This window comes from Rattus norvegicus, chromosome 18 (assembly GCF_021556685.1).
Source record: "Rattus norvegicus strain SHRSP/BbbUtx chromosome 18, alternate assembly SHRSP_T2T, whole genome shotgun sequence".
Taxonomy (NCBI): domain Eukaryota; kingdom Metazoa; phylum Chordata; class Mammalia; order Rodentia; family Muridae; genus Rattus; species Rattus norvegicus.
In genome coordinates this window covers 57,222,883-57,244,472 of record NC_141551.1, presented here as the reverse complement: position 1 = coordinate 57,244,472, position 21,590 = coordinate 57,222,883, and the positions used below count along the sequence as shown (strand labels likewise).

The 21,590-nt window shown below is 44.9% G+C and overlaps 2 protein-coding genes across 4 annotated transcripts in view; both read left to right on the top strand.

Annotated features, from left to right (window-relative positions):
* Afap1l1 (actin filament associated protein 1-like 1) overlaps positions 1-2,549 on the top strand; it is a 60,386-nt gene extending 57,837 nt beyond the window's left edge. Inside the window, exon 19 of one of the 2 annotated variants that reach the window (XM_087592417.1) lies at positions 1,491-2,549. In XM_087592417.1, coding sequence (XP_087448543.1) covers positions 1,491-1,514 — 24 coding nt within the window. In that variant the 3' untranslated portion in view covers positions 1,515-2,549. 2 annotated transcript variants of the gene reach the window in all.
* A 3,711-nt stretch (positions 2,550-6,260) lies between these two features.
* Grpel2 (GrpE-like 2, mitochondrial) lies at positions 6,261-20,803 on the top strand. Of its 2 annotated transcripts, XM_087593525.1 has the most exons (5): positions 6,263-6,357; positions 12,819-12,972; positions 13,858-13,939; positions 16,815-17,183; positions 19,668-20,803. In XM_087593525.1, exons 1-4 carry the CDS (start codon positions 6,284-6,286, stop codon positions 17,177-17,179), a joined length of 675 nt encoding a protein of 224 aa, XP_087449651.1. In that variant the 5' UTR covers positions 6,263-6,283; the 3' UTR covers positions 17,180-17,183; positions 19,668-20,803.
* Positions 20,804-21,590: the final 787 nt, after the last annotated feature.

The following is a 21,590-nucleotide window of genomic DNA, read 5'->3' as shown; positions in this document are numbered from 1 at the left end:
GACTCGAAAAACTGAGAAAGAAAGAGAGAAAAAAAAGAAAAGAGAAAGAAAGAAAGAAGGAAAGAAAGAAAGAAGGAAAGAAAGAAAGAAGGAAAGACAGACAGACAGACAGACAGACAGACAGACAGACAGACAGATAGATAGATAGATAGAAAGATAGAGCAAGGAACCCGAATAAGTCTGTCTTTCCCTCGTGGACTCGGGAAGATACCACCTCACATGCACACATAAATGAAAACTATGATGTCAGGCCACAGTTAGGACTCTGAAGTGAAATAAGGCAGAGAAAGAGGAGAAAAGGTGACAGGTGACTGGGGCAGTTACTTTAACCATTGATAGCAAATGCCTTTGCAGTGGGTCACACACAAGCAGAGAGTTCAGTACACAGCGTGAAGGACCAAACGGCATTGGAGGGAAGGGTAATCCAGAAAGAGAAAAGCATGTGCTAAGTCGCTTGTTTGTAGACATCAGGCAGAAGGCTGAGCACTAAGAGTGAGACCCCAAGAAGGACCGACCAGGCCCAGAAGCCAGCAAACTTTTCCTGGGAGGGACAAAGACAATTACTAACTCAGGAAGAGTGCAGCTGCCTCCCAGTAAAACGTCCAGGCACTGAGATTTCAATTCTGTGTCGCTTTTATTTGACACACAATACTGTTACTCTTTTGGTATTGTTTCCAAGTGCTTAGAAATGTGACCAAGCATTCTTAGCTGATAGTTTGTTAAACTATAAAACAGAAAAGCCAGGCTGAGTCTACAGGATACAGCCAGCTCCTAATCTATAGACTTCAGACCAGTGGAGGAACTGTGGTTTGTAACATACTGGGCAGATTTAAGCAGACTTTTGGGTTTGTTTATTTGTTTTGTTTTCTGGGGGGGGGTGGTTGGTTGTTTGGTTTAGGGGTTTTTTGCTTCTTTGTTTTCAAGACAGTGCTTCTCTATGTATCCCTGGCTGCCCTGGGACTTGCTCTGTAGACCAGGCTAGCCTCAAACTCAAGATCTACCTACCTCTGTCTCTCAAGTGCTGGGATTAAAGATATTTGCCACCACTGGCCAGCTTGAGCAGACTTTTGTAACTACAACATACATTTTTCAAAGGACATTCTGGGATTTGGAGAGATGGCTCAGAGGTCAAGAACAGTTGTTCTTGCAGAGGACCCCGGTTAGTTCCCAGCACCTATACGGTTGCTTACAACCATCTGTGCTCCAGTACCAGATCTGACGTCATCTCTTCTCATCTCCATGGATACCAGGCATGCACATGGTACACAGGCAGACATGCAAGCAAAACACTCGTGCTCATTAAACAAACCAACCAACCAACCGTCCTGTCGAGGGTGTAGTCCCAGCACTTTGGAGGCTGAAGGAGGAGGAGCGTCGAGTCATGCTGAGAATGGGGGAAGGGGCTGGTTTGGCAGAGTGCAGCGAGTGTTGCAGCCTGCACTCCCACTAGAGGCCTCAACACACTGATTTCCTGTCTTTCTGTGCTGCAGGAATGGGAGATGAAGAAGACCTAGAAAGGGTGAGAATTCCTTCCGGAAGCAGTGTCAGCTTGTCCGTCCAAGGAGGAAATACGTTCTTCGCAAAGACATCGGGAAAAGGCTGGGGCACCCAAAAGACCAGCTTGACTGCTGCATGATTTTAGGGCCTGTGGGAAGGGAGAAGTGGAAGCATCCTTCTGGCCTAGCAAAGGGTGGGAGAGTCTGGAGACAGAAGCAGCCACAGCTGTACAGGTCTTATTAGGTATCTTTGCCCTCCAGTACAGTGAAAGCACCTAAGCCATTCCATCCTCTCCTCGGCATCCCAATCCCAGTCCTTAAGGCAAAGGAAGCCCGTGTTGAAGTGCTGCTAGTGCTGTGATAAAAACAAACAAACCCACTCCATCACCTGATCACACTTAGGCAGGCTGCACTCCTATTGGGCATTACAGACAACCTCTGGGCAGGGGTAATGGACTGGAAAATCTATATATCCCTGCCTGCAAAGCAGGGAACAAAAGCTATTGAGAATGTAAAAACCCCACAGTTTTCTGTTTTAGAGCCAGACGACAGCCACTAGAACCTTCCAGGTTTGAGCATTTTTAAATCAGATTATCTGAGCATTGAGAGGGTAAAGAGAGCTGATCGCTGGTGCGTTTTAAGCACAGTGGCAGAGGGATGGGGTTCCGATGCCGACACTGTTGCACGCATTGGAGGGTGGAGTCCGTTGCTGTCAGTCAAGTCCTTACCTATTTAATGTGACACTGAAGCTCCTGGGACTGTGGTTGGAAGACTAAGTCTCTGGCCAGAGGAAGTCGTCATCTTGTACTAGGAGGCCCACAAGCCTGTTTCCTTATCTGCTACAAAGTGAGACTGTTAAGGAAAACCAACAGGATGGTGGCTCATGTCTGCCACAAGGGTGCTAAGCCTTTTCCAAACACTTGATATTTTTTATAGGACCTCAAGTCCTAGGCAACCTCTTTTCTACGCCACTCATGACTGTCTCAACACTGGGCTTTTAGGTCTGTTTTTAACATATTCATCTCCAATAAAGATGAAACTGTTCAACTCTGAGAGGTCAGAGGGTAATCAGGAAGAGGGAAGTTGTGTGCCTCAGAATAACCAGCTGATGGGTTTGCTAGTCTTGATATGTTAGCCACCTAAGATTTACCATACTTCAGCTTCACTGAAACCTTACCAGCCTTTGAAGTAGCTGGAGACCAGAGCAGGAAAATCACCTCAGCAGTCACCTCACGAGTAGGGCGTACACATTAGGGGTCATGGTCCTGGGTCCAGATTGGGCTGTCTGCTGCTAACTGAGGATAACCTCGGACGTCATTCAGCCCCTCTGGTTTTCACTATAAGAACACACTGTGATCGTACTCTCACCCCAAGACTCCTGGCTGATATTTAATGAACTAATTCAGGGGAACATCTTCTTTCTATACTGCTGAAAGCTGGAAATGCTTGAGTCACAAGTAGATTTTAATATCAGCTAGATGAGAAAGGTGTGACTCAAAAACCTTTGTTCTTTCTGTAAAGGAAAAAAAAATTTAAATTGTAACAGCTATCAAAAGACATCCAAACCAAAGGGAGGGTTTTCATTCCAAATCCGACCTCCATATCTTCAGTGACAAAGACTTGGGTTCCAGTGCTTTTTAAAAGATGTATATTCTGCAGTGGGTGCCCAGCACTGTGCCTTAAGTACCCGTCACATTCTTTCTTAGGAATGCAGTTATTTTAGGGTTAAATGCCTTCTCCACAAGTAGATCTTAAGCTCAAAGGAAGAGGGGCCCTACATCATTAATCATTAACATGAGACCATGGCACCTGCTCGGCATAAGCATGTATCGCCTGAGGCCCATGTTCAGAGCACACCTAGTGTTTGCCTTCTGGAAAATGTTTCTCCTTAATCATGTTTGGACAAGAGGTTCTGCATTTTACTCTCGTCTTTTAAATAGTGCAGCCAGAAACCAGCAACATGACTCAGGATGTAGGGGGTGGGGGACTTGCTGCCAACCCTGAGAACCTGAGCTTGATCCTCTGAATCCATGATGAAAGGTTGGACAGAACCCATTCTCATAAGCTGCCCTCTGACCTGCACACTGGCACTCATACCGACCTCCACCTGTACCTATCTACATACACAAAATAAACATTAAAAAAAGTTTTAAATAGTAGCCAGCCCTAGTATTTACTGCCTGTACTTTTACACTAAGATTCTGTGAGACCAATTTTAAAAAAATTTATTTTTTATAGTTCAATGTGATTTAAAACCCTTATTTCTTAAACCCAAATCTGTGGATCTCCAGAAGCAGTTACACCTAATACATTTATGAATAAAAGCCAAATTTAAAGTCAGCCTGGTCTGCATAGTAAGTTTTAGGCCAACCAGGGCTACACAGATGGTCTCAAACCTGACACATGCACACATGTGTATTACATATACATGAATAGACACATGTATGTAAGTACTCAGTCTAAGCTGTGTGGCTAAAAGAACTATGAGCACAGCCACTAAAGCAAACGCCAGCTCCCGTACTCCATTACTAGTGTGCCTTTGTGGTTTTCCACAAAGTGTGCCACAGGTCTGAAGGGAACTCAAGGTTCAGCCTTCCCAAGTCTGAAGTGTTACATTCTTAGGGCCACTCATCCTTACTGGGGAACCTTACACAGGGTCACAAATCGGTCAGGGCCTCAAGTTTCTTATCTGGGAGAGTTTGTGACCACCATGCTAAGTGCACTAGTATAGAGCACATGAGGACAATAATATGTGTTGGCTGTCACATCTGAGCTGGACCTTAGCCGAGATCAAAGATACAGAAGACTGACTTCGTGGAACTGCAACAGGCAGAGGACAAAGTCAGACCAAGTTGCTATGGTAAAAGTTAAGTTTATTTTGGTGAGGATTCAGGGTGCTTAAGGAGCACATCCCACTCCTTAAAAAATTAAACACTGGTCCATTTTCACACTCAGACATCCTTTCATCTAAATCCCCTAATTTTTTTCTAAAAGAAAGGTCACATTAATCCCAGCACTTGGGAAGCAGAGAGAGGTAGGAAGATCTCCAAGTTTGAGGACAGCCTAGTATATATAAATTGAGTTTCAGGACAGCCAGGACTATACAGGGAAACCCTGTCGAGAGTGGGGTGTGGGGGAAGCAGCTGTGGCTGGCCTAAAATTTAATGTGTAGACCTGGCTGGCTTCAAACTGACAGAGATCTAGTGCTGAGATTAAAGTCATGCAACACCACACCAAGCAAAACACTAAAATGTATCTACATCTTGGACTGGGGAAATGGCTCAGCAGGGAAAAGGTGCTTGCCACCAAGCCTGATGACCTGAATTCAATCCCCAGAACCCAAATAGTTTTAAAGACAAAACTGACTACTGCAAATGATCCCATGACTATATGCATTCCTTGGTGTAGGCATATACATACCTATACACATGTATTAAAAAAAATAAAATTGACCTATATCTTCACTGACATCACCCAACTTCATTCATTCATTTAACAAGTATTTATTGGGCAAGGAAAAAAATATCAGTGATCAAGACCTACCACAAAATTCTAGATTGCAAAAAAAGAAGCAAGGAAAAATATGACGTAAGGATAGCGACTTGCATGGGGTTGTCAGGTTTCTCTGAAACTCCACCACAGTGGTAGGAATGAGCTGGCCAGCACTGCAATCCCAGCACTGAAGAGAGTTCAGGACTGCATAATAAGAAGGCCCTCTGCCAAGAACCAGAACAAAGCATTCCATCCTCTCCTGCCTAGGCTCTTCCAGCAGTGTATCTCCCCTACCTCTTTTTACACCCTTCGATTTTCTCTGAACAGCAAAGTAGCTTTCCAATTCTGAGGAAAAGCCTGGAATGTCCTAGGCAAGCCTTTCTGAGTTACGTCTCCAGCTCTCCAGTAATTTGACACCACCTCGCTGTTACTCAGTCTGGGCTCTTGTGACCCTCTTGCCTTAAAACTAAGTGGGTGGGATTACAGGCCTGAGTAACTGTATCTGTTGTCAAGTCACTGTACTCATAATTGGACAATATAGTTTTGCCCTGAACGCGCTTAGATTTTAAGAGGAAACAATATACACCATTAGCACACAGTTAGGTTGGAAAACAAGTCTGGAAAGAAAAACTATGGGAGCGTGACTGGGGAAGATGCAGGTTGCACCAATTTCCCAGTCTTAACGTCTTCGCCATATTGTATTTTTCCCTTCCAACTCTCCCTCTTCACTGGCTCTTTCTTTACAACGGATGTCACTCCCTGAACCACTTTTCATCTACCAGTTTTCGACCTGTACTCTAGTCTTTCCTTTGCAGTTTTTTTATGTGCATGGCGCATACATGACTGAGGTCATGGTGAAGTCAGAGGGCATGTTGAGGAAGTCGGTTCCATCCAAGTGGGTCCCAGGATCGAGCTCACGTTGTTGAGACTTGCTGGCCAGCGCCTTTGCCTGGGGAGTCATCTCATCGGCTCTGAATCTACTAAACTTTCGCAACGCCGTGTCCCCCGCCTCGTTTAAGCATTTTACACTCATTGTGTGTTCGCTTCTCGAGGATGAGGTGAGGATCCACTTAGCTCACAGTGAACCTCGCACCTACTACGAGCCTCTTGGCACAAGCATCCACATGACTATGACTAGATGAACTACGAGGTAGGAGGGTAGCGACCTGACCGGAAAAGCAGGGTAGCGCACAGGAAACCGGAAGTCCCCGCCTACTGGGGGCGTGGTTTTTCAGAGCGCGACTCTCCACTTGGCTCGAGCGCGCACGCGCATTGTCGGCGCTCTAATCTGGAACATGGCGGCGCGTTCGCTGTGGGCGGTGCAGCGTCTGCAGCGCCTACTGGCCTCCGGGGCTGTGTCAGAGAGCAGGTAAGAGGGGCGGCGGGACCGGGCCGGCAGTGGCGTGAGCGCGCCGTGGGCAACCATGGGAAGGAAGTTGAGGGCTAACCGGGCGCCGGGGAGGACCAGCCTCAGGTCCCATGACCCGGCGTCCCCGCCGCGTCCCTTGCAAGGGAGGCTGAGGCCCATAGGCGCGCTTTTCCCGGTCAAGAAAGATAAGTGGCTCCGAGGCCATTCCTGGGAGGTAGAACCCTGTGCCTGACTGAATCGGAGATGAATTCTTTCCTAGCCCCTGCTCACCTGTTTCTTGCAGTGATGAATGTATTAGGGTTCTTAGCCGGACTCCATGTGGTCTTAGGGCAAGCAATCTCTCCACCTTCTCAGGGGCGTTCTTTACCTGAGTGTAAAAAGAAAGCAGTAGACCTGGGTTTTCCTAATGGCCAGCCCATCAGTCTTGGGGATACTTTAATTTACAGTTGCCGTCAGTGGACTTTAGAACTGTGGTTGGTTCTTTTATTATTTCGTGTTTAATAGTTGAGGAAACTGGAATTTTGGGAATTTTGCTAACTCCTCCAGACTTAAATCTTAAGGAAGTAACCCTGTCAAGAAACCAGTTGTGATTCACGAACAGGTGTTTTGTGTTAGCTCATTCCTGAGAATGAATAAAAAGACTGTCTATGAGTTAGAGAACTCCGACTTGTAAATTAGCTGCGGGGAAATCCAGGAAATTTGCATCCATTTGTCACTTTTCTTTTTTAATCGTAGTGCACCTGACCTAACACCCGCCATACCAGAGCTATGAGATGCTTAGGGCAGGGTGGTTTGTTTTCAATCTTTTGGCAGTTTGTTGCGTGAGTAAGGAAATAATCAAACATTAGTTTCCTTTCCAGGAGTAACTATTCTGAACACTGACCTTTTTCTCTAAACTGGCCCTATTTTGACCTCCTATCTGTTTACCCAGGGTAAATGTAATTTTCTAGGAGGGAAAGTCTCTGACCATGTGTAATTTGCTTCAGACATATTTTTCTGAACCAAATAATTGGAACCATGTAGAACTGGATGTCAAACCATAATAAAATTTGAGAACCAGCCTGAAATGTCTGGGAGATGAAAGTTCTCTCACGTGTGTCTCCAAACTAGCTCTGCACTCTGCCTAGAATGCTCTCTTTAAAGCAAACTTTTACTCCCGTCCCCTTAAATTTTTGTTTAGATTTTTCTCAGTGACCACTATCCATTATCTCCCTGTTCCTATAAGCAATGAACTGCTTGCTTTAAAGAGGTCTTGGACCCACAGATTGATTAACCTGGTTGTTTTTTTAACTTGAAATAATGGCCAGGACCCTGAAGGGGTGATGATGAAAACTTCCTTAAATTAGAGGTCAGGACAGGCGCACTCCCAAGATCTGCTCTGAACTAGGTTTTTGTCTACATTTCTATGTAAACTGAACTATTTTAGTAACACCAGGTGCAAGGGCTCACTTCCCTATGCCCATAGAAGCCAAGGTCAGGTGGTTTTATCTGCAAGGTCTGCTGTCGAGGAAGTTGAGAGCAGAAAGTTTACCTTTTCCCTGGCCAGTTGATAGGGTAATTATAGGGAGAGGTGTTTTCTTTCTCTTTTAGGTGGTGAGAATGAGAAAGATCTAATTCTTTTGTGAGGATGTAAATGTCATCATGCTTCTTCACAAGTCATGTGATTCTTTTTAAGGGGCGATTGATTATGTTTTGTGCTTGTGAATTTGAGCCTGTGCTATCAAATGTCCTTAGCAAGGCAAATTGGTTTGTGGGAATGTCCTGTGTCTTTTTTTTTTTTTTCCCTTTTCTTTTTTTTCGGAGCTGGGGACCGAACCCAGGGCCTTGCGCTTGCTAGGCAAGTGCTCTACCACTGAGCCAAATCCCCAACCCCATGTCCTGTCTTTAAAAGCCTGTGTGAAAGTTCCCTGAAAGGATTCCTGAAGCAGTTCCTGAATTTATGTCCCCATTGTTGGGACCCTAGCCATTTGACTAGCTGTGCCATATTTTAGATTGCATAGGTAGTTGAACAAAACCCAAATGACTAAAACAAGATTCTATTTTAGCAACCCCATAGGCTGTTCCAGTCAGAATTTCTCTATCACAGTATAGGTCCTCTTTCCTCCCTGAGAGCCTTATAGTGTGTGGTCACGAAGTCTTAGCTAAGCCTAACTGAGTTCCTTTTACTCAGTAAACCAGAACCATGTTACTTTGTGTGAGTTTGTGTGATAAATATCCTGGCTAAACAACACCAGCTCTGTGTGTTTCTTTTGTTTTGGGTTGGGGGGAGGGTAGTGGTGGTGTTCTTTTAAGACAGGCTTTTTACTGTGCTACCAGAAGGATCCACCTATATCAGCCTTCCAGTACCTGAGACTGCAGGTAGTCCCATGCTGCTGTGCCCAGCTTAACTTTGTGGTCCATAACAAGTGATTAAGCCTCGAGCCTCTCATCTTGAGTTTTTCATCACTAAAGTAGGGTTTATTGTGGGGACTGGGGAAAGTCCTGGATCTTGCCTGTGTCGACAGGGACCAGCCATCCCCAAAACTCCAGAGTCTGAGACCTATTGAGGAATGGCAAGACCTTCCTGAGGGGAAGTGCTAGTGTTAACTACAATGGGGCTTTCGCAGACCCACCAATTATATAAATAATATCATGGAGTCTTTGCTTGGGTCAGCTCCCAGATAGCTCATCTTCTTAACCGGAATGACTAATCCTGGCCTCATCTGTGGCCAGTCTGTATCTTTGCTCTGCTATAATTCGTCCTGTTCCTTCATGTCCACTGGCTTCTCCCAGAGACCCTTTCTCTGCATGGAAATTCCGTCCTCCACTTCCTGTCTAGCCACAGGTCTTTATTAAAGCCAGTCAGCAAGTAAGGAAGGTGAATGTTTACAGACTAGAAAACCCGAGGATGGGCCATACTCTGCTAGTACAGAATTTCACAATTGAATATACAGAGATACACCTTCACCTAGTGCACCCCAACAGTTAACAGTGGTTGTGCAGAAAAGGTCTACCATAGCTTCCCCACCCCCACGCCCTGGATGTTGCCTGAAGACTGCTTCCTTACAGAGATTATTTCTACTCAGATTAACTAAACCTGCCCCCTTGATCCAGCTGCATAAGCTCTGCCTCCTGCCTCCTTGTTTATCCGTGTGTAGTAACCTCACCTCCTTGTTCAGCCTTATGCAATAACTCTGCCTCTGTTCAATCTGTATACTAAACTGTATATAATCAAAGCTTCCCGAGTGCTGAGGTTTCTCCAGCCAGGAGACCTGACTAGCTGATCCCAGCTTTCTGTCTCTTTTCTTAGAGCTCTCACCACCCCAGTCATCTGTCCCTGGAGCCATTTGGATGTAGCAATTGGCGCCCAACCAGGGACGTGGACAGTGTGGACAGTGGCTCTGGGAAACTCTTATTGGTCAGACGAGGGACCACTTCCACAAGAAAGTGTGCTTATGCAGGTAAAAAGGGGGCAATAAGGTAGAAAAAGATAAGGAAAAATGAGAAAGGCATAAAGCTAAAGGAACAAAGGGTGAATGGGTGTGCACTTCTTTTTTTTCTTTTCTTTTTTTCGGAGCTGGGGACCGAACCCAGGGCCTTGCGCTTGCTAGGCAAGCGCTCTACCACTGAGCTAAATCCCCAACCCTGGGTGTGCACTTCTAAGTATTGTGTATAAGAAATATAGGACACATAGATTCTAGAGACAGGCAGTTAGTTACATTTCAGTACTTAGAGATTTTGAGAAACCAAGAGAGTGAAAACATTGCAGCCCCATCGATGTATGACCAGGAGCCAGGTGTTCCTTGACAGACTCTTTCCACTAACAGCCCTCATCAATACTGCAAGGCACACCCCACTGGAAATTATTCTCCTAGTCCACCGACTATCAGAGAAGCTGGTCTGTAGATAGTTGGCCATTTTGCAGCATCAGGTGGGGTATTCACTGGAGCTACTGTGTTGGTGGAAAACAATTACAGGCCAAGCAGAATGGCCCAGAAGCCCCTGGAACACCCCCTCTTTGTTATAAGAAAAAGAAAAAAGAAATAGGGTAAATGGAGGCTGTTGCAGGGTTTAAGAGCCATGAAGTCACACAGGCGGGCAGTGGATCCCTACAGCAGGACTGCCATCGACTACAGCTGTACCTTGTTTAATTAAGAGACTCTGCTTCTTTTCCCATCAATGGTTACAGTGACAACTCCTATGTTGTCAGAATAATGCAAGCCTTGGAAGTGGCTACAAGCCTAGATCAAGAGTTATGCCATCTTTTATGTAGGACCCAGAACTCTTACTATGTTGATCCTATTTGGTGACACTGAGGTCTCCCTCTGCCATTGGCTGAACGTAGTGTATGAGCCAGCGCCTTCAGGATCCCTCTCTGCTTCCCTGCTGCTGCGTAGTCTGTTTAATGCAAGCTCTTTATAATCATGCTCTGTACCATCAAAATGACGCCTCTTTATGCCATAAATTTGCCATCTCCCCAGAACTGTCTAGGCAAGTAGTTAAGCAGGAACCCACTGGGTTCCTTTCAACCTGTCACACATGAGGTGTTGACCCCAGGGGTTACATCACAATGCTCCCTGGCAGATGGTTGTTACTCACATGTCTTCTCTGGGAACTACAGTTTGTGCATGTTTAATGATACCTGTCCTCAGATTGCTTATGCCTCTCTTCACAGAGGCTGCAGAGCACACCACACTGCTCACTGCTTCACAGCATTTGCCATTTCGAGCTATCCACAGCATCTTTAGGTAGAAAATATTCCTACTCACACATCTTCTACATTAAAAACTTTTGTGCCCAACATAAACTAGCTCACAACACATGCATTCCTTATAACCCCTAGGGACAGGCTATTTTGAAAGATCCCATAGATGTCTCAAACTACAAAAAAACTAAAAGGAGTAAAGCTCTATGCCTGCCCAGTTACCTAACAAGGCCTTATTTACATTAAAAGGTTTAATTGTATAGTAGACAACCTCACTGTGTAGAATGGTGCTGGTCACCAAAGGACAGAGGAGTAAACCCTAAGGCGCTGTGGAAGGATATCGTAGCAGGAGAAGGATCTGGTCCATGCTAATGTGGGATTGAGGGTATGCTTGTGTTTTTCCTGAAGGTGCAGAACAGCCACTTTGGGTACCTTTGAGGCCTGGAAAGGTCCTTGGAGCCAATGAAGAGCCTGTCTCCAGGTATAAAGAGGCTGAGACAGATTCCCAAAAACAGTGACTCTGAGCACCTGAGGGCAAGATGGAGCCCAAAGTGGGAGAGTGGGAGCACTAACATGGAGTAGCCAAAAGGCACACAACAAAAGAAGGCAGCTTTACTGCTGTCTGTCTGGTACTGAATACTGCAGCAAACGGCCACTGGACCAGGAGTGAAGATTCATCCTGAACATCTGAGAAATAAGAAAGTGTAGAGAACAGAGAAAGCCCTGAGGGAGATTAAATAGTGGATGTGTGTGACCTGACCTGAGCTGGCCATGGGAAAGACCCCAGAGCCTCAGGCCCATGGAGGAATGGCAAAGCCTCCCCTGGGGTGAGGTTCTGAGACTTGGCAACGCCTTCCTCTGGGGATTGAGTGTGAGTGTTGGCAGTGTATGCAGAAGTTGTCCACCATAGCTTCTCCCCTCTGGAGACTGCTCCTCTATAAAGACTGCTCCTACTCAGATTGACTAAGCCTATCCCTTTGATCTACCTGTGTAACCTAATATTTTCTACTTGTCAGTAAATTCATTCTACTCCTTTTTAATTGGAAAACTTGTTAGTATTTTTTTCTTATCACAAATACATGAATGAATCTGAAACACATTCTATTATGATTTTGTTGACCTAAGCATCCATAGGGCATGTCTGTAAAAAACAAAATATTGTCAGGCTTACCTGGGGCAAGCAATTCAGGAGGAAATGGTAAGTGCTGTACTGAGTACAAAAACCTTCTTTTTATGTGGCAAAAATGTTCTGAAATTGTGATTTCAGAATTTGGTTGGCTCTGGACATAGTAAAAATGTTTAAATTTTACAGTTTGAATGGTAAATTGTATGACCTGACAATATGTACTGATAGAACTTTGTGTGTGAGCGTTTTGCCTACATTGTGTCTGTGTACCACACCACCTGCATGCCTGGTGCCCACAGAAGCCAGAAGGCATCAGATCCCCTAGAACTGGAGTTACAGGTAGTGGTGAGCTGCCATGCGGAAGGCTCAGCATTGAATCCCCATCTTCCGGGAGAGCAGCCAGTGCTCTTAACTGATGGGCTGTTTTTCTCTCCTTAAAGCTATTGCTTTTAAGAGCACTTTAAAGTCTAGTCATGCTGCTGGTATTGGGTGATTAAAAGCATGAGACAGACGAAGCAGAAAAATGCCTAGGAAGGACTTCATTGTTTGTCACCAATGATTGAAAACTGTGGAGAGTTTCTGTGTGGGTGCTCTGGGCTCTAACTGTTGTGGTTTTGCATTTGTGTGCCACTGCCCCGCCCCCCCTCCTAGGGGATGGCTACACCCTTTCAGCACTGCCACCCAGAGAACTGCTGGGGAAGACTGCAGTTCTGAGGACCCTCCTGATGGACTTGGTCCCTCCCTTGCTGAACAGGCCTTAAGGCTAAAAGCTGTTAAACTGGAAAAAGAAGTCCAGGATTTAACAGTGAGTAGTAGATTTTATATTATTTGTTGTTTATGTCTTTTCTCTGGTTTAAATGTTCAAGCAAAGTTTTGTGTGTGTGTGTGTTTTTTTTTTAAAAATAAATTTTCCTCTAAAATAGCTCTTTGACCTCTTCTACCACTGGGCCCATTAGGCCAAAAAAAAAAAATTAAAAAAAAAAGGTGTAGTTTTTAAATGCCACGTAGCTCAGAATGTACCTGTTTTTGGCTCCCTCTTGCATTGCAGCATTTAGATAGCTGATGGCTTGGCAAAGTAAAGGTGGTGCAGTACCTGCCAGTCAGGTGATAGAGAGTAAATATTTGTTGGGTGTGCTGGGTCTCTATACTCTGCTCGTCAGGACATCTGGCTTACTGGACACAGTCGTGATTGAGCATTTAGAGAAGAGATCAATCGATAAAGCAGAAGAATTTCAAAGCAGAGCAAAGCCACTCCGGACTAAAGGGTGCTGGGAAGCATGTCTTATGAGAGCAATTAAAGAAACCGGGAATTACAAGTGAGAAGAAGACTAAACAAGCTGAGAACTGCCTTGAAATAAGTGATAGGTTTTTAAAACTTACTCTTAGTCATATCAGATTCAAATTAATGAAAGAAATCTCGGCAGTTTTTCCTAAATTCGAAACTCTTTTCTCTGAATAATGAACTGATGTGTTCAAGCTAGTCGGAATTACTTACGAGCTACTGGAGAGGAAGTAGATCACCTCTTTGGTAGTTTGGAGAGCAGCCAGCTTCACACTATTTGTTCTTAACAACTAGTTTTATTGAAGCCCTTGTGCATGCTAAGAGCCCTGTCACTAGCAAGAGACTTAGAACGTAAAAGCATTCTTTCCCAGTGGTTTCTCATCCCTTGAATTTGCTTTTGATGTTTAGCTGAGATACCAGAGAGCCGTCGCTGACTGTGAAAACATAAGGAGACGGACCCAGAGATGTGTGGAAGATGCGAAGATATTTGGTAAGAGATGATTCGCAAACGAATAAGTGTGGTTGAAGGGCATGCACCTTTGTAGCATATTTGTAAAGTAAGTGAAGTAGAAATGCATCTGAGTCCCTAGCTGATCTCATCCCTCCTCCCACTCTCCCCACGGGCTTTCTCTGCTGTTGGTGGGAATAGTGTCATGTTAACCATTGCTATGATAATGCTGGCCTTTGTTTTTCTAAGCATATACAGTTAGTAAATTTCCAACATTCTAGTCTGTACACAACCTTTTCTGTCATTAATGAGCCAGTCTTTAAGAAGGTCAAAGGAGAATCCAAAGAACAGTGCATGACCAGGGAGGCTAAAGTTTGATTGGTGTAAGCAACTTTGGTCTGTCTCCATGGTAAAGACTGCGCTGCTGTGGGTGAGAATTCTTTGTTTCTATCAGTACTCCACAAGTTGGTGATTTATAAAACAGCCTGAAGGAAGCTAAAATTTGAGAGAGAGAGAGAGAGAGAGAGAGAGAGAGAGAGAGAGAGAGAGAGAGAGAGAGAGAGAGAGAGAAACACCAAGTTTATAGCAAGGCTCAACAAACCATAGCCAGTCCTTGGCTTTTGCCCTTGTCCCACAAAGCCTAAAATGCTTCCTATGTGGTCTTTTACAGAAGACAGTTATTGGCTGATGAGTTATGGAAATGTCTGTTGCAAATAGCACAGTTTTAGCAATGGGAGAATTTCTGGTGTACACCTGCTTGCTGAGCAAGATGGGCAGACACCAGAAGTCAAGCTTTGAATTAGAACTAGTTATTATCCGTTTACTCAAGAAATAGTCAGATACCAGGAACAAACTCATGTTAGATAACTGCTAGCCAGTTTATTAACCTAAACTGTATCTAGCCCGAGAGCCCATAACAGTCATTAGCCTAGGGAATTTCCTCCTGGTGACCAGAGTCACTTAGGAAACCAAAGTGGTTTTTGGATGATCATGGAGGGAGAAAGAATGTACCATGGGTTTTTTGTTTGTTTTTGATTTTTGTCTTTTGAGACAGGGTCTCTCCATGTAGCCCTGGCTATCCTGAAACCCTCTATGTAGACCAGTTTGAGACTGGCCTCGAACGCAACAGAGATTTCTGCCTCTGCTTCCCAGGTGCTAAAATCCAAGGTAGTGAGCTACCGTGCCTGGCACAAAGTATGGCATTTTTAACAGATGTCATGACAACTGTCTCATCTCCTCGCATGCGTAGTTTTTTAACTTCAAAGTCTGTCTTCTTGGTCACAAAGATTCTTTTTTCCAAGAGATTACTACCTATTAAAAGAATGTAATAAATTGAGACTGAGGAGATAGTTCAGTGGGTAATTTCCTTGCAAGCATGAAGGCCTGAGTTGGGATACCCAGAACTCATGAATAAAAAGGTTAAGTGTGTAACTAACCCCAGTGCTGTTGGAGAGGAAACAGGTAGATTCTGGAAGCTTACAGAGCACTCAGATTGGCTGAAATGTTCAGCTCTGTGGCCTGTAAAAGACTGAAAAACAGAGGACAAAACATCCAGTGTTGACCTATGATGGCTTCTGCTGGTGTGCACATACAGGAAAGCACATGCACACATCACACACTAAATAGTCCTAATGCAGTAGTGGGAGTGCAATCAGACACTGGGCCTTGGTGTAGCAAGGAGAACTTGGGCTTCCATTTAGCCAAATCTCCACTGTTTCACCAACTTAGAAGCCAGGCCTCTCCTGGCAGTACACAGGTCAGCTCAGAAGCCTGCTGCTCTCAAACTGTACTGGAGGGCTGAAGTTGTAGCTCAGTGGCTCAGCACTCACACATGTTCAGAGCCGCGGACTTGAGCATGATAGCCAGCACTGAAAACCTAGTCTGCTCTCAATCAGGGCTTGTTCCTTTGAAGCACCTTTGCTCACCCTTCTCTCTCCCTGCTGCCTCCTCTTCCTGTAAACTAGATGGTACTTCATGCAACACTGAGTTCATTCCTTCCTTGTGAGCCCATTTGCATTCCTGCAAACCAGCAAACCAGCAAGCACAGTGCTAATACTGCTCTCGTTGGACTAGCCTGAATCAGGCTCCCACTGCTTTCCTCAGAGCTTTACTGGGTCGTCTTCCCTGGCACTTAACGGGAGAGTTCCTTCCTTGTTATGCTCAGCTTTCTCAGGTCTCTGTGTCAGAGCTTGTCTGTTGCTTACATGTGGCTAGTTTAGGTAGCTGTCCACTTGGCATGGCTGCCAACCTGTCCATAGAGCCCTTACTCTTCACCCACCCTTCCTTCCTGGGCATTATGCGCTGGATGTCTAATGGTGAGCATTTCTTGTCCCAGCAGAGTGAGAACAGTAGGTCTCAGCAACTGAATTTTATTTCCTCTTGTAGCAGTTCACATTGCTCTAAAAGGTTTGTATGGACCTTTTCCAGTACCTTCCTGATAGGCCATAGGAAGGACACTCACCTTGTCTGTAGGTGTGTCATACCTTCCTGTCTAGCCAGCCTCAAGAACATCTCTTGGCTCTTTAGCACAATGTGTTTTTCCTATTTGATACTCCCAACCTGTACCCTCCCAGTGCAATCTTCCTATCTTACCTCTTGAGAATGGCCCCTGCACAACTAAGATATACCTGGTTTTAGTCTGTTTTATGTAGACTTACTTGGTCAAGTTGTAACTTCCCAGTTTCCCAGTAGGATTCCTGGAGATAGCTGTCTATCTCCAAACAGACACACTTTGCAAAAAGGCACTGACTTGTCAGACGAGCTGGGATGGTTAAGCTGATCCCCAAGTCCTGAGTGGCAACCTTCCCCCTTTCAGAAATACTCAGTATAAAGTGTACTAGTCACTTCCCTGGACCTCCTCCAGATTGTGCCCCTAAGGTCAGCATTGTCCTCAGATGTGTGTTTGGTTTGTCTACAGGGATCCAGAGCTTCTGTAAGGACCTCGTGGAGGTAGCAGACATTTTGGAGAAGACTGCCGAGTGCTTTTCAGACGGAGCTGAACCTCAGGACCACAAGCTTACTCTGGAAAAAGTCTTCCAAGGGCTGTCCCTGTTAGAAGCAAAGCTGAAAAGTGTGTTTACCAAGCATGGCCTAGAGAAAATGGCACCCATCGGTGACAAATACGACCCTCATGAGCATGAACTCATCTGCCACATGCCAGCAGGTGTTGGGGTGCAGCCTGGCACCGTGGCATTAGTTCGGCAGGATGGCTACAAACTTCATGGCCGCACCATTAGACTTGCACAAGTGGAAGTGGCAGTAGAGTCTCAAAGAAGGCTCTGAACAGGTGACTGGAACCAAACCCTGTCCTAGAGTCAGGCACCTCTGTCTCCTTTATTTATTAAGCTGGTTTGTATTATACATGAGGTCCTTCGTGTGCTCCACCTCGGATTTAGTCACATTGGCTGTGTCTCTGCAGTGTCTTATGGGCTTATGTGACCTGTTTGGTCTTATCAGGAGTCCTGCCACTAGGCATTTGAACAATGTGACGAGTGCCATGTGGCCTTTATCAAAATGTTTACAGAAATCATTTAAATTGGTACTCAGATGACTGAATCCAGAACCTTCTTACCTGTGTTTTCATCTGACTGCTGGAACTAGTGCAGCATCTGTATCTTGAGTTTTTGGGAAAGGGAAATGGTGGGGATTGGTTTTGACATTTAGGTACGTGGATGAATAATGCCTTACCCTTGTATAAATTTAGATCATTTGGGCTGGAGTGGAGAGAGACTTCCCAAGGCCCCTTTTTTATTGCGCATTTCATTCAGTCATCTCTTGTGCTTGTATTCCCTTCTAGGGTCACACTCACACTGTTTCATAGCCACCCCTTTCCGGTCCCTTTTGGAAGGGCTAAAGGGTCAGGCCAGTCTTCCTTTTTTGTTGTTGGTAAGGTGAATACGTTTATCATTAAACTAGTCTCAAGTCTAAGAACAGGCAAGCCCTGGTTGCCTTGACAACACAACCCAATCCCAGAAACCAAAAGCCTCCATACATCTCAAGTCGGAGAAATAGACTTTAGGGACCAGGCATGATGGCTATCAATTCAAAAATAAAAACAGAATGCTAAGGTGGATAATTTCTTACAGTATATAATTTACACAGACGTGATGCTGCTTGCCTCCCTTGCATGGACTCGGAAGGGCCATCCTCCTTTCTGGATTAGGGTGTGGGGCTGCTTTGGAAAGAACAGGGAACTTCCTATAGCAGCAGCAACAAAAATAAATATAAAATGAATGTGTCCACATTGTGAAACACTTGCTGTCACCTTCACCATTCCAGTTTTTAAATCCTGAGTCCAAAGCACCAAGAAAAATTTTTTGCATATTTATAATTGACGAAAAGATCAAAGTTGTCTCAGTTCTGCATATGTTTTGTTAAGAAAAGGTATGACACAGCTCCTAGAACTCCACCTAGAATCATTGGCAGTGTGCAAAGGAAGGGCCGTATTCCCCGAGTCCTTCTTGGTGCACTGTATCTGCTGGAAGGTAAGGCAGAGGTGCAGGATGCCGGGGGAATTAGTGTATCCTGTAGTCATCAGTGCCTGAGTACATGGTGGTACCACCAGAGGGCACTGTCGGCACTGAGGCCTTTGCGGACATTGACATCACACTTAATGATGGAAGGTCAGTTCATAGAGGCCGTCCTATTCCACACCTGGAAGGCTGGAAGAGCACCACGGGCAGCAGGGCTGGTTCTTGCCAATACCGATGACCTGGCCATCGGGCAGCTCATAGCTCTTCTCCGGGGAGGAGAAGATGAAGCAGCAGGCATGTCTTGTGGGAAGTCTCAGGCAACATGTCACAGTTTCTCCTTGACATTAGTTAACATTTGGCCGTGGTGAGGCTGTAGCATGCTTACTCAGGAGCTTCATGGGTAACCTATAAGGTCTTGTCCAACAGGACTGTAAACGGATAGTGTGGGTGACCCTGTCTCCCGAGTCCACTGGGATGCAAGTGGGATATCAAGACAGCACAGCCTCGGTCACTATATATGCATAATCTGGGTCCTCTATTCATGATTGGCCTAGGGTTCGGGGAGCCTCAGTGAGCAGCACCAAGTGCCATGCTCCTCCAGGGCCACACATGTCTCCTCATATTATCTCTCATCCAACTTGGTGACATTTACATCCTTTATGGATACCTCGGGGTCAGAATGCTTCTCTTGCTCTAGGCCTTGCCACCCACGTAGGAAACCTGCCAGTGCCACCATCACACCCCAGTGCGTTTGGCTACCCACCAGGAGGCAGGAGACAGACTCGGAAGCATCTTTGCCCATGAAGCCAGCTTTGTTAGTCCCAGTGCAACAATATCTGCTTACATGGCAAATGGGGACAGGTGGGGATCCTGCAGTGGAGGACCTGAGAGAAGCCTGTGCTTGCCAGGTAAACGTGGGTACTACACAGTGTCTTCCCTGATAGGCAAGGAGCTACTTTCACAGCTTCTTGGGTATGAAGTGATTTTAGGCGGCACCAACAGCCAGTGACCCAAATACATTTGTATGGGTAATTACCTACAGTGGCTGGTTCCTCCAGCCCTGATCTTGGCCTCTGTCAGATTAGCTCTGGGATCCTATGTTAGCTTATATGGGGAGAAGACAAAAGTTCTGGACTTCTATAGTTCCTCATTAAATAAGGCTGATGTGTGCCTTTTTTCCCCACCATAGGGGCTGACAAATTACTACCTCTCACATCAACAAAACTCGTGTTTTTAGAACTGGGGATGGAATGCAAGGTCTCATGAATTCTTTTTTTTTTTTTTTTTTTTTTTCTCAGAGCTGGGGACCAAACCCAAGGCCTTGCGGTTGCTAGGCAAGCGCTCTACCACTGAGCTAAATCCCCAACCCCGGTCTCATGAATCCTAAGTAAGCTCTCTTCAACTCTGCGCCCTGACAAGCTTGGTTTCCTAGTCTTTGTATCCACCTTAGGCCTTATTTGTATGAACACCTACCTTGTAAATTTTATGAACCCGTATAGTTTTTAAGTCTCAGTAAGTGATGGTGTATAAAATATCTGCCCAGTAAGTACATTATTGCACGAATAATACTTATAATAATAATAATTATGCATGAGGTAAACTTTATAAAGGTTTTAGTATAAGAGGTCTTAACTGATACAGGAAAAACCAGGAACGAGAAGTTGATGTTGTAAGCTTGCTTAGGAAATATTAAGTAGAATTTAGCAAAAGAAGCACTCCGATTCTCTTAGCATAATTCTCCCAGGCAGGCAGGATGGCCCAGATTAACGGCTGCCTGTGAAAAGCAGTGCTGGTCTGTCTTGATATAACCATGACAGTACTTTACATTGTAAATTTACCCCATTTGTCCAAACAACCAAATCTTGGAATTTCTAACTGAAATGTAGTTAATGACTCAAAGTATAACTTGGAGCCTGGAAAGTATATCAGTTGGCAGGGGTTTCTGTTCAGGACCGCTTCCCCTTTGTCCATTAGCCAGAAGCAGTCATGTGCTGACACGAAAAGAGCTTTCCTTTTTAATGCCTAAGAGATGGAGTGACTTCTCCCTGGGAAGGTATATGAATTCTATAACATCACCCGTTCTGCTGCTGCTGAAGCTTAAAAATCCAGTCTGTTCGAAGACTAGACTCGTGAGAGACGACCCTTCTAGACACTTTAATTGGACTACAAAATAAACTGGATTACTAGAAGAACCAAATTCTGTTGTATATATAAATACAAGAATTCCACAAAATCCGAGACTTAGAAAATTGATGCTTAGATCCTGTCCTCATCTATAGAACAGGGCTTAGGTCTCCTAGAAACTGGAAGAGCAGAGAAAACTATAATGAGTAAAGGTGGTCTTGTAGACATTGGGAGGTCCTTTGATACATAAAACTGACAATTGTAAATATACAAATTTTCAACTTGTGTATTAAAAAAAAGGAAAAAGTAAGCCTTTTGAGTACTCTCATGATTGCAATTTCCCAAAATAATATCAGCTCAATATATACCACAGAATGTTTTGAGGTGGCATATACTAGTCTCAGACCTCCAGGCATCTTCAGGTGGGACCCTCATGAGTAAGATGTGTTTAAATGAAGCCATCTTTCTTTGGTGCTTACCATCTCCACCAGATCTAAACACTTAGGCAAAGGTAGGGCTTGGAGATGGTATAAAGTGTACCGAGAGCAATAAATAACCACTTTAGAAAACAATTATGACTCTCTTATGTGCGCGTTTTGTCTCCATGTAAGTCTGTCCTGTGCATCCCTGGTGCCTACGGAGGCCAGAAGAGGGTGTCAGGTCCCCTAGAACTGGAGTTAGACATGGTTGTAAGCCACCATGCGGGTACACTTACTGGGGCCGGGACACGGCTCAGTGGTGAAGAACACTCTGGCTGTTCTCCCAGAGAACCAGGATTTATTCCCAGCACCCTCTGCAGTCAGAAGATTCTCTTGTCAAGTCGTTATTTCACTCTTCCACTAGGTGCACATTGTAAATATAATAAGCAGTGAAATTCCACAATTGGAGTTTGCCCCCTCTTGCCTCATTTCTACCAGATTGACAGATGGAGACAGTGAGAAAAGGAGCTGTGTCTATGTTGGAGTTACTAGCTGCCCTTGACAGGAAACTAGGAGGAACTGTAACTTTAGGAATTTCTGTTATCTAAAGAGCGTTCTGATCTTTCCATATAGTTTTGCAAGTAGGTTAGTAGTATATTCTTTTACTGCTCTGTAGTT